The sequence below is a fragment of the Nilaparvata lugens genome, chromosome 14 (genome assembly GCF_014356525.2).
Source record: "Nilaparvata lugens isolate BPH chromosome 14, ASM1435652v1, whole genome shotgun sequence".
Classification (NCBI taxonomy): Eukaryota; Metazoa; Arthropoda; class Insecta; order Hemiptera; family Delphacidae; genus Nilaparvata; species Nilaparvata lugens.
This window is the reverse complement of record NC_052517.1, coordinates 569956-583299: the sequence shown is the minus strand read 5'-3', so window position 1 is coordinate 583299 and position 13344 is coordinate 569956. Positions and strand designations below refer to the sequence as shown.

The following is a 13344-nucleotide window of genomic DNA, read 5'->3' as shown; positions in this document are numbered from 1 at the left end:
ACGCAGTTACTCTCCGACACTGTTTGGTGGAAATTAATTAGAAAAGTGCGCGCCAATAACTTGAACCAAAGATGTGGAGTGGAGTGGTGGTTTGCATACCTGAATGGTGTCAGCCCGCTGATGACTGGGCGGCACACTGATCTGCACATCGAATCGCTGACTCAGCTCCCTGATGGTCTGACCCTTGGCGCCGATGATGGCCCGATGGTAGTCGAATGGCACCTCCATCTGCTCCGTCACCGGCACACTGTCCAGTAGAGCCTGTTTGGCCAGCTCACACTTCTCTGCTCTCCCTGTCAACACGCCAAACAATCAACACATCTTCACAAACATCTACTTACTCTATGAAAATAATTAACGACTGAAAATGTTGTCAAGTGAACAACTACAAGACTAAAGGTACGTTTTCCTTTATGCGACGACGGCAAGCATTGTTCACATTCATATTGTCCAAATTTCAAGTATGCTAAAACAACTGATCAAATAAATCGAATGAAAAAGACTAAGAAATTGTCAAAAAACACAGATTTATTGACACTTAGAAAGACAGGTTTCGGTTATTACACCATTGTCAATCTCTGATAAACTAAAACTAAATACAAGAGCAGCAGAATTTATATGGTGTAATAACCGGAACCGCTCTTTCTAAGTATCAATAAATCTGTGGTTTTTGACAATTTCTTAGTCTTTTTCATTCAATATGAATAATTATTACCACAATATCAACTTCTCAACTACACAAAAAGTGGAAATAACTTATCATTATTTGTCTTTATTATTAGGGAATTAAACATTTCTAATAATAACATATCGCCATTTAAAAGTATAAGCTCAACCTGCCCCATTAAAACATAATAATTGAACAAAATTTTTTAGATTATGTAGACAAATTGAAATCTACCCAATCTGAGATTCTCTCCCTGTCGTGGTCGACGACGGCATTTACGCACAAAGGAAACCCAAGCTTTAACCTAGTTCGGACTATGTGTAACCTTATCTAAATGTGAGAGAGGAATAGCACAAGGTTACCTTTTTCTTCTCTCTCTATCATTTTTTGATGTATTTATTGAATGAATCAATAAAGAATAAACGAGTGTTGGCTACTATAATGCTTTCACGATTCATATCTAATGAATAAGTATCGAATCCAATGAATTCAAAGATTATGTGCTCTAAGAACGCGACTGCTTAAAATATAGCCGCGCGTTTCGAGACACTGCTAAGGAATTTCACCACCTTTGAGGATGAATAGACCACCAGTCAGTTGATGTGATTTAGGTGTGTTCCGTAGCCTACCTGTGATGAGGACAATGTCCTCGGGCCTGACTGCATCGGGGTCGACTTCCTCGGCCTCAGCGGCAGAACCGTTCACCAGCTGATCACCACCCTGCTCCTCGCCCCCACCATTCTGGCTCTGCTCCAAGTTATCTACACAACAAACACATTACAATTTACTAGTAGTTCTGTGAACAGTAGACCTTGTGCAGTTATAAACCACAACCTCTGTCCTGTCCATAGAATAGAATAGGGAAAAATGTTAATTGAATAAATAAGCTATCTTAAGCGAACCTCAAAGAGGCTGCTTGACTAGGTACCATATACGAAACATTTAAATTCAAATAGAAATATACATGGAAAGAAAGAAATTTTATTTCCCCAAAATACAAAAAAAAACAGAAATTCAATACATAATCATAGAAATAGAAAAATACATTGTACGAAATAAAACACTGCATGCAAATGACCTTGATAACAAGGTCACGCCCGCATTAGAGGAGCATCATTGAACAGAAAAAGGTTCTTTAAAGTAAGCATAAGTAATAAAAAATAATCAGAAAAAATAGAGAAAAAAGTTTTACAATCTATCCGGTAATAAATTAGTTAATAAATAATCCGGTAATAAATAACAATAACAAGTTATTCATTATCAAGCAATCTTTGTTCACAGATTCCTTTGAACATCACAACGATGATATCTTTTGTCTCGCATATCCCACAATGGAACCAAACTTATCAACTTTTCATTGTCCATAGTTAAAACTTTATAAAACAGAGAACAAGATCAAAAAACAAAAACAGACAAGACTGTGAAACAATTTTGAGGTTATGATGGTGTTGTCTCAGCTCGACTTCGGCCGGATAGAGCCGGAAAATCCCATTCAATTCGGATCTGAGACGGCCGTATGAACATATTGCAATGGACGAGCATCTATAGCTTTGTTTGTTGGGGGATCGTTCGGACGAGTTCGGTAGTTTTCGGCCGAAATCGGTTCCAGTGGACGGCCCACCTAACACGTCGGCTTCGCTTCGGTGAATAATAGAGAAGAGAGGCAGATGTGGTTAGTTGCTCACCGTTATGCTGGTCCCTGGCGTTGGCATATCTCTCCCTGTTGTCGGGGAACTTGATGTGCACATTATAGGTGGCAGTGATATCGCCCACCTTCACCCCTCTCACTCCCATCACCTGCTTGTGGTAGCGCCATGGAATCACGCACTCTATTGTCACCTGCAAAACACAGTTATTTATTTATTTATTCGTTGATATAATTACAAATCATATGAATATGATCGGGATAGAACAACAGGCATAGCCCAAAACTATTCTGTTCCCAAATTTTGATAAATAATGAAGTGTCCGAAAAAATAGGTTAATATGTTCTTACTGAGGAAATTTAAAGTTCAAAGTTATGTCCAAGAATATATATTAGCTAGAAATTTTGAATTTAGAATGATTAAAATACCAAATTAACGTAAGCTTATAAACGTAAATTAGATTCCAGAGACCCGGGGTTCGAATCCCGGCCTTAGCAACATACTTTTCTCGGGCGATTCCCGTGTTTCGGATGGAAACGGCCGCCTAAAAAGTCGTTGGGTAATATCAGAGGCGCTGAAATTGACAAAACATTAACGGCGGGTTTCCGAGCTCGGCATTCAACTAAATTCTACACTTTAAACAGCTGGAGTCAGAAAATTGGCTTTCAAAAACGGGGCGTAGTCGCAGTTTTTATGATAATCTTTATTTTCTCATGTCTATAATTGGAAACGTTTTAACTTGACGAAATTAAACATTCCTAAATAATTCAAATTTTTTGTGTTTATTTTATTTTGTGTCCAATTTCCTAGTTTTTCGAAATCTAATTTAAACGTGGACTGCGGCTACAGAAAGCGGAGCTTTTAACCAAATCTGTATGTTTGATGATGTTGAACCTGTTTTATATTCTTATACAAGACAGTTGGCGCTTGCAAATCTCTTCTGTATATTAATTTGGTTGAAGGCGGCCGACTCACCTGATTGTCGAAATCGTCGACAGCCTCCAATAGGGCCTCCTTGGCGGCCCTAACCTGGTCGGGGGGGCCCTTAATGGTGACCCTGGACTGCGCACCCCTAGGCGGGAACGAGATCCTCACTGAGCCGCCTGCCTGCTCTTGAATGCGGTTGACAAGGGTGGCCGGTTTCGCGCCCCCTTCACTCCTGCCGCCCTGCATGAACGCCTTGTGGTGGCGCGGGTCTATGTCCACACTGTCCTCAATCACGTTGTCCTACAAATTACATTCGATTAAGACAGGCTGATCGAAAAGACGACTCTAGTCAATTACTCTACATTATTGAAATTATTTTTCTTTTTGATTCTGATTGTAAATATTGTGAGTTTGAATAGATAAATTTTGAAAAATATTTGAATTTGAATTTATTACTCTTTGTATGTACAACAATAAAATTGATTGGCAATCGTCACATATTACAAAACAAAAATCACAACAAAAAGCCATTCATGTCATGAAAACATTTATCAGCCAGCCAGTCCTTCATTTTTTTCTTGAGCTGCACTCTATTGTCAATGTCCTTATTAAACGAAATTGAAAATTATAAAGCCGCGCAGTATCAGTTGCTATAGTCGACATGTGTAGAATACAATAATGTAGATGGAAATAACTAAGATATTGCAATTATTTAAATGCTAATGAATTATTATTAAACGAAAATTCAAATTAATGTAAATAAATTGGAAGTTGCCCGTGAAAATAAATAAATCGTGTAAATAAATTGGAAGTTCACCCCGAAGACTTCTGCTACTGCAGATATTGACAACAGGGTAAACAGCTAGATGGAGCGCTACTATTCAAAAATTGTCAGCCCGGGAATTTATAAATAGTAGTGCTCATCGAATTTCCATCTAGCTGTTTACCTGTTGTCAATATTTGCAGTAGCAGAAGTCTTCGGAGTGAATTAAAGCATTTAATTTGGATTCTCGTTTAATAATAATTAACTCAATAGCATTTGAAAAATTGCAATATCTTAGTTATTTCCATCTACATTATTGTATTCTATACATGTCGACTATAGCAACTGATACAGTGCGCGTTTAGCAATTGCACTTGAAGCCTTGTATAGTAATAAGACCCTCGTTTAAACTATAGTCACGGTCTCCAGAATAGAATAGAATATATTTTATTGATCAACAAATATATAACATTTACATGGATCTCGTCACGTCGGTCAGGTACAAAGAAAAGTGATATACATTTACACAGATGAAGTAACTCAGATAGGCTACGGTACAATATAAAACAATGTCAGAAACATAAAACAACATCATAACATAAAACAGCATAAGATAACATGAAACAGCTTTGAAATTTTTCAGAGTTGATCCCAGGACCACAGCATCAAGACGCTACTATCAATTGCAAAAACATTTCATCAAAAAGCTGAATTGTTGCTATAGTGAGGTCCACGTTATAATGGCAGTGTTTGATTTGCAATGGTATTGCTATCCTTGTCTATCATTCAACATATCTTTTTCTCGCTTTGTTCTGCTGCCAGATCGCCTTTTTAACAATGTAGAATTAATAATTAACAAAATATTTCATCTTTTTTCTTGCTTGATAAAATATAATTGAATATTTTAAACGAGAATGAACCGTTAATATTACACTGATAAACCTGTATGGCAACGTTTTTCTCCCATCTTTCTCCACAGTTCACTATAGGGACTACTTGTGAGACCACATTTTCAGCTGGATTTCCACACATATCAGTGAGAATAATTATTATTTCCTACAGTTACGTTGAAAAGTGGCCATTGCTGCACTGATTACAGAACGCAAAGAATCACTTTTCCGCTCTAGTGCGGGAAAAATTTTTCTGCACTCCAGATTTGCAACATGGCAACGCAAAATACTCAGTAGGTTATATGGAGCAACAGTGCAGCAAAATCAAAATGAAGTTGGTAACAGTGACTGCTGTGGCTGCTATAGTGAGCAGACGTGCAACGAAGCACAACGCGCTAATTATTACATTATATATTATAATGGAGGACAACATTTTTATTCAATTTGACAATAAATTAAGGTTTTTATCAATAATAAAATTACACAGAAAAACATTTGATGCATTTCAGGCAACTTTACCCATAATTACCCACTTTTCATATTCAATGGTAACTGTAGGAAAAACTTAATGTGAAATACGTGCGCAAAGTTCCTCTGCTGCACTCAAGAAACCATTCCGCCCTCGCCTACGGCTCGGGCGTAAACGTTTCTTTCGGTGCAGCAAACTTTCACTTTGCGCACTAGTTGCACAAATAACTATTATGCTGTTTATCATCAGAGGATTGTGATACACCACTTGTTTGGATTCTCGCTCAATTAAGGGCCGGTTTCCGAACTCGGCATTTAGCCAAGTTCTAGACTTTAAACAGCTGGAGTCATAAAATTGGCTTTCCGAAACGGGGCGTGGTCGCAGTCCACTTTTAAATTAAATTTCGAAAAACTAGAAAATGGAACACAACATAAAATAAAGAGAATTGGTGTAAAGTTTCAACTATTTTTAATTATTTTGGAATGTTTCATTTCGTCAAGGAAAAACGTTTTCAATTATAGAAATTATGAAATAAAGATTATCATAAAAACTGCGACTACGCCCCGTTTCGGAAAGCAAATTTCATGACTTGAGCTGTTTGAAGTCTAGAACTTGGCTGAATACCGTGCTTGGAAACCGGCCCCAAGTTATTATTCTAGTATTAATTAGTGAGTGGATAAATGACTACTCACAATATCCTTAACGATGGCCTGCAACTCGAGTTTTGCTTTTTCGACATTTTCCTTCTTGCCGATGAGTGTGATCAACTCCTGGTCGGCGTCCTGTTCACTCGGCAGAATTATGTGGCATCCGGTCGACTCACGCAGCTGAAAATCACGAGTTACAAAATATAATGTATTCGCAACTGCAACAATACTGCAATAACACACAATTTAAATAATTGGCTGAAATTATTGAATAAGCAACAACGTTGCAAATAACACACAATTTAAATAATTGGCTGAAATTATTGAATAAGGGTCATACTGATCAGTTGTGCGTCAACTCTTTAGTATTTTCATACTGAAAATACATGTCGAGAAGAGACTGGACTCTAGTGGAGAGCATGTGTTTTCAAATGGTGCCAGTCGCAGATACTAGAGTCGACTGTTCTGAGAGTCACCATTTGGAAACACATGCTACGTCAAAAAAGACTCGACTCTAGTGGAGAGCTTGTGATTTCAAATGGTGCCAGTCGCAGAGACTAGAGTCGACTGGTCTGAGAGTCACCATTTGGAAACACATGCTACGTCGAAAAAAGACTCGACTCTAGTGGAGAGCATGTGTTTTCAAATGGTGCCAGTCGCGGAGACTAGAGTCGACTGGTCTAAGTGTCACCATTTGAAATCACAAGCTCTCCACTAGAGTCGAGTCTTTTTTGATGTAGCATGTGTTTTCAAATGGTGCCAGTCGCGGAGACTAGAGTCGACTGGTCTGAGTGTCACCATTTGAAAACACAAGCTGCGTCGAGAAGAGACTAGAGTAGTAGTCGTGTAAGTGTGAGTTGTGCCTGAGTTGATTTCCTTTGCAGAAAACTATCCCGCAGCTTATACGCTCTGAAGAGACTGAGGCTTTGTGTCAGTAGTAAGTTGAAAAGACTGACCCGTTTGATGGTCGCTCCCTGCTTGCCGATGATGACCCTGTGATGCTGTGACTTGACCTTCATGGTTTGCGTGTGACTGCTCTGCCTCAGGTCATTGGCCAGCTGCTTCAGTAGTTGCACTGCCTTCTCAACATCGTCCTTTGGTCCTCTCACAACCACCTATAATCAATTATATGTCAAAAAGTTTGTAATATGTCTTTAATATTCTAATCTGCAATAAATGAAATTGAATTGAATTATAACACCAATCATGACCGTTATTATTACTAGTAGTTCTGTGAACAGTAGACCTCACGCAGTATTCTCATCCACAAGAACCTGATTGAAACTATAGACCTTATGGAAATACAGCAATAGACTGGCTTCTCCACACATCTGTGTAATCACTTGTCAGCTGATTTATGATTAATAATTCTATAGTCTGATTTTTACTCTAATATTGGCGTATGAAGGAGGCTCCTTTTTCCTTTTATATTATCCTTGAAATGCAAAATTTCCAAATACCTTGTATATACGTCGACGCGCAATTAAAAAAGGAACATACCGGTCAAATTTCATGGAAATCTATTACCGCGCTTCGCGGTAAATGCGCAACATATAAACAAACATTAAGAGAAATGCTTAACCGTCGACTTGAATCTTAGACCTTACTTCGCTCGGTCAATTGGGCTATTATTATTATTATGACCAATGTTCAAACTAGTATTCCAGAATTTACATCATCCAATGCTTCAGTAGTTGAACTCGGTCCCCTCTCTACCACCAATTCAAAGAGCACTATAATAGTGAGGTCAACGTTATAATGGCAGTGGAGAAAGATAGGAGAACAACGTTGCCGATCCTGTCATTGTCAATGCCTTCTATGGAGGGTAGCTGATACAGGTTTATTGATGTAATATTAACTGTTCATTCTCGTTTAAAATAATCAATTATACCTGTATTTTATCAAGCAAGAAATTATGTTTTCTAATAATTCCATAATCAAAAATAAATATTTTGTTAACAAATTATTAAGTGTAGATAGTTAAAAGACGATCTGGCAACAGAGCAAAAGCGTGAAAGAGATAGCACGATCCGCTTTGTTGAATGATAGACAAGGATAGCAATACCATTGCTAATCAAACACTGCCATTATAACGTGGACCTCACTGTAGCACAAAATCATTGCACCAATTATAACTAATAATCAAGAAAAAATAGCATAACAAGATATTCTCTATTATTCATTCATTCATACAATATCAAAATGATAAAAATCATCATCATCAAAATGATAGGGGGGGGGGGGTAAGGTAACCTTGTGCTATTCCTCTCCCAAATTATGGCCGGTTTCCAAGCTCGGGATCTATAAGTTCTGGACTTACAGAGTCCATGACTGAAATAAGCTCTCGGGTTTAAATCAACTTTCTGAGTCACGGGTTTATGTTCTAAACTCCTGGGTATATTGAGTTCTGGACTTATTTGAGTCCAGGACTTCAAGGCAGTAAACATGAGGGAAATTCTCAATATTTTGCTGTTGTATTGTTGGCATTAGGCCTATAGCAAAACAGCTGATTGCAGCGGGATAATTCAAATGCTCTCCAAACTGTTTTGTGACAATTATTTTGTGAAAATACGTTTTGATTTCTTTGTATTGTGTAGATCTATAAATTCAAAGCAAACCTAACCTATTGAAATATGAATAAAAATAAGCATTTTTCATTTTATGTTATGCTATTATTTATCATTGATTTTGGAATTAGAATTTTAGTATGTTTTGAAAAAATACTGGAATAATAATAATTTATTATTGTTATATTGCAAACTATAAATATTATGAATTTAGATGGACTAATTCAAATAATTTAGGTATTCCATGACATTTATTTGGCTATTCATCTACTCCAAAACAATAACTGAATTGTGTTTGCTCGGTTATCTAAGTCTAGAACTTAAATTTAGACCCTACCCCAGTCGAGGGTTTAAAATCACGCTGTTTTAAGTCCTGGACTTGAAGATTTTTGATAAAACCTTGACTCGGAAAGAGGCGAGAATCTAATTGAAGTCCTGGACTTCACTCAGAAAGCGAAATTATAAACTCCAGGGTCTATTCGAGTCCTGGACTACGTTAACGCTCTGACTCGGAAAGCCAATTTTCAGACTCCAGAGTTTAAAGCCGGTTAAAGTCTAGAACTTAGCTAAATCCCGAGCTCGGAAACCAGCCCTTAGTAAGGTTACACATAGTCTGAAATAGGTCAAGTCTTGTAGTTCTTCACTATGCCATTGTAAAGGACCGTTATATTGCAAATGTGAGTGTTAACTGAAGCCGATAGTCTTAGTAGTTGTTTTTGGTGAAGCTATGTGACGCTGGTAGTCTCTCATACTGTGCCCTTCTTACACTCTTACACTCCCAACAACACACTAATAATAGACAGTGTATAGGGTGTCTATGTTGCAAATGTGAGTGTTAACTGAAGCCGATAGTCCTAGTAGTTGTTTTTGGTGAAGCTATGTGACGCTGGTAGTCTCTCATACTGTGCCCTTCTTACACTCTTACACTCCCAACAACACACTAATAATAGACAGTGTATAGGGTGTCTATGTTGCAAATGTGAGTGTTAACTGAAGCCGATAGTCCTAGTAGTTGTTTTTGGTGAAGCTATGTGACGCTGGTAGTCTCTCATACTGTGCCCTTCTTACACTCTTACACTCCCAACAACACACTAATAATAGACAGTAGTCGGAGAAGAAATTTAAAACATTAATGACCTATACGATGGGATATCGTTTAATGCTATCTTTTCTCAATGCTACTGAGCATTCAAGTGAGAAGTGACTTCCACAATCAGGTTTCCAACTGTGATAAATGTTTTGCTAAAAAGTGGATGGATGGTTGGATGGTTGGATGGATGGATGGGTGGATGGATGAATTGATTGATGGATGGATGGATGAATGGATTGATGGATGGTTGGATGGATGGATGTATGAATGGATTGATGGATGGTTGGATGAATGGATTGATAGATGGTTGGATGAATGGATGGATGGTTGAATTGATTGATGGTTGGATGAATGGATGGATGGTTGAATTGATTGATGGATGGATGATGGATGGATGGATGGCTCACCTGGTCTCCACTGTTCTGAGCGGGAAGCTTGACCATGACAGCGCACTCCTCGCCAATGGACAGCACCAGTCTGCTACGGCCCTGCACTGAGCACATTGGAACCAACACACTTTCTGTTACTATGTTCGCCTGAAAAAAAATCACAAAAATAAATCCTCATGTCCAATAAATACTATTTAATTAGTCAATCATTTAGAATTATTACACAACTTTCAGAAAAGTAGATAGATAGATAGTGATACTGAGGGTGATGCCCACATAATTATGTTGTTTCTCACCCATTCATTGTTTTGATTTTGTGCATGTCTAAATGAAATAAGTAAATAAATAAATAAGCTCTTAGGCTTGTTCGTGGGGTAATGAGTGAGAGGGATTATTATATATAGATTGATTGATTGATTGAGTACTTTATTTATGTAGATTGCAATATATACTGGCTTATACACTTATATACAATAGCTTACAATACAGCAAAATTATAGATGAATTTACATAATATAGACTGAGAAAATAATGATTGAACTGTATATGATATGAAAAAGTAATTTGTAATATAATAACTATAGATATTATATTGTTATGCATCTACATAAATTGGCGGAGCTTTGGACATATCAATGTCCATTCCTCGGAAAGAATATTAAAAATATCCTCCCCACTAACTCTCTACCAAAAGGGTGAGGGATAGATAGATAAGATATATTTCTCGATCTATAGATGCATAAGCACACGTCAAAGATTGAAGATAATCTTTAATCAAGCACAAGGTCAAGCCCAAAACGGTTCGATTCTATAGTGAGGTCCAAGTCATAATGTATCTATTGTCTAAGAATAAATGAAATGAAATAATGACAGTGTTTGATTAGCAATGGTATTGCTATCCTTGTCTATCATACAACAAAGCGGATAGCGCTATCTCTTTCTCGCTTTGCTCTGTTGCAGATCGTCTTTCAAGAATGTAGAACTAATAATTCACAAAATATTTTATCATGATTATGAAAATTCATTAAGAAATCATTGAAAAATATAATTTCTTGCTTAATAAAATATAATTGATTATTTTAAACGAGAATGAACAGTTGATATTACAAAAATAAACCTGTATCAGCTACCGTCTATAGAAGGCATTGACAAGACAGAGGATCGGCAGCGTTGTTCTCCTATCTTTCTCCACTGCCTTTATAACTTGGACCTCACTATAATTATTCATACAACAGTCAAAATGTAGTCAAGTTATGTTGTCACTTTAATTTAATCTTTATTTACTCTCTGTTGTCACTTTTATTTTTCACTTTAATCTAAAACAAACAGAAAACCTGATGACAATACAAGTTTCTACTACATTTTCCTTCTATCTAAGACCGCAAGCACAGTATATAGACTTAGGCCTAAGCCACATGAAGCGTTGCTGAGACGAGTCGACAGGGCAGGAAACTCTCCGATTGGCTGATTATCATCTGAATGCCGAACGCCAACCCAATAAGCCAATCGGAGAGCATCTTCTCTTGTCGCACCGACTGAAAAAACGCTCGGTTTGATTTGGCCATTAGGCCACCAGTGGGACACCAAATGTCCGATAAAGTGGTCTCACTACTGGATACGTGATCAGTTTTCCAAGATACTATTTAATGTCTACTTTTGTAATTTGAGGAGGAAATAAATTCATTTATTCACTTTAAATTTAATAGGAGCCTTAGAGCACTACCTCCGTAAACAGAGGTCTAGGGCTCCTACACCAATAAAAACACTAGCTGATATAGATAAGCTGAAATCAACAAATTTTTATTGGTGTAGGATCCCCTACCTGTGCTGACGTCACCAGAATGCACTATGACTTTGTTTACGGAGGTGTAGTGCTTAGAGCCAGTCAGACATATCTAATATTATTCCACCTTTACCCATATTCAAAGTATCTATAAAGCCTGTTTGTCTCTTCTCAGATTTCAAAAAGTAAGTTTCAAAACTGAAAAATATGGAGGCTGTCCACACCAAGGTCTATAAAAACCAGGTCAAGACATCCGTGTCCTTATGGAGCGGCCATTTTGAGGGGTTTTTATGCCGGTACATTTGAAAATCCAATCCGATTTAACTTGCTAATAAACTAAATGCATATTAAAAACAATATTCTGGTTCAGATAATATGTAAATATTCAGGTTTTCGATTTTTCAATAATATTTTGTTCAATAATTTATTTATTATTAAAAATTGTTCCTGTAACATGTTAAGGTGCGTACAGACTTTCGCTCTGCTCCGCAACCGAACGTCACTCTAGCAGAGCGATTGATGATCGACCGGGGAGCAACAGTGGTTCGACCGGGGAACGCGAGAAGATCTAACATCTTCCATAACGTTCATGATGGGTGCGTGGGCGGTGCGACTGTGGTTCGATGGTGGTACGAGGGCGGTATGAGGGAAGAGCGTGCTCGGTGCTGGTTGGAAGCACGAATATGTGTACGCAGCTTAATGATTCATAAGACATTGGGACAAGATGCTAAGCTCAAAAACAGTTCAATGATTCAATGATTTATTTATAGACCTTGGTCGACATTTACTAGAATATTGTGCGATGTTGTGAGATGCGATATGTTACCTGTTCCTCCTGTATCTTGAGTACCATGTCCCTGGCCTGTTCGACATTCTCCTTTTTGCCCGAAATCACAATCACGTCACTTTTGCTGTCCTCAGCCGGCAGCACTATCTTTGTGTTCGTGTCCTCCTTGATCTGAAACCAATAGTTTACCACATTCAGAAATGAGAGCACAGTAGCACTACAGAACTGAGACACTGCTGCCGCTCGGCTGTCGCACGGATATGTGTGTTCTCCTACCGCCATCATCACCGTGTCGCCGACGTAGCTCGGCCATACCTCGGCACGGGCTCGGTGCGGTTATGTGTCCCGGCCTTTAATCGACTTGATCAAAATAATCTGATTTGTTGACATGACATGGTATATCATTCTAAATTGGAGTATATCATAATTTTCAAAGTTAATCATTATTTTACAGTTTCAAGTGATTAGTGATTGTTATTTTGTTAACCAATTTGGTTTGTAAACAAACTAAAATAAAACGTTTCTGTTTTCAAATGTTTGGACTGAAAATTGGATCTGAATTCAAGTGTATGGATCATAACCTACTTTTTGGACTACTTATAGTGTATAAAAATCAAAATTCGGGGAAGAAATAGTTTTTGGCTATGCCTCTTAGTCCTTCCCCAATTATTTTAAAGAATTGTGTTCTGTTTATCTGCTTCGATTTCAATTATAAAATG

The 13344-nt window shown here is 37.7% G+C and overlaps 1 protein-coding gene across 2 annotated transcripts in view; it reads right to left on the bottom strand.

Annotated features, from left to right (window-relative positions):
• LOC111055427 (vigilin) overlaps positions 1-13344 on the bottom strand; it is a 49419-nt gene that overhangs the window by 14092 nt on the left and 21983 nt on the right. For both annotated transcript variants that reach the window (XM_039440441.1, XM_039440440.1), the window contains 8 exons: positions 12665-12796; positions 10074-10202; positions 6966-7124; positions 6055-6189; positions 3289-3540; positions 2353-2506; positions 1297-1428; positions 100-293 (listed from right to left, as the gene is read on the bottom strand). In XM_039440441.1, coding sequence (XP_039296375.1) covers positions 100-293; positions 1297-1428; positions 2353-2506; positions 3289-3540; positions 6055-6189; positions 6966-7124; positions 10074-10202; positions 12665-12796 — 1287 coding nt within the window. The remainder of the gene's footprint in view (positions 1-99; positions 294-1296; positions 1429-2352; positions 2507-3288; positions 3541-6054; positions 6190-6965; positions 7125-10073; positions 10203-12664; positions 12797-13344) is intronic.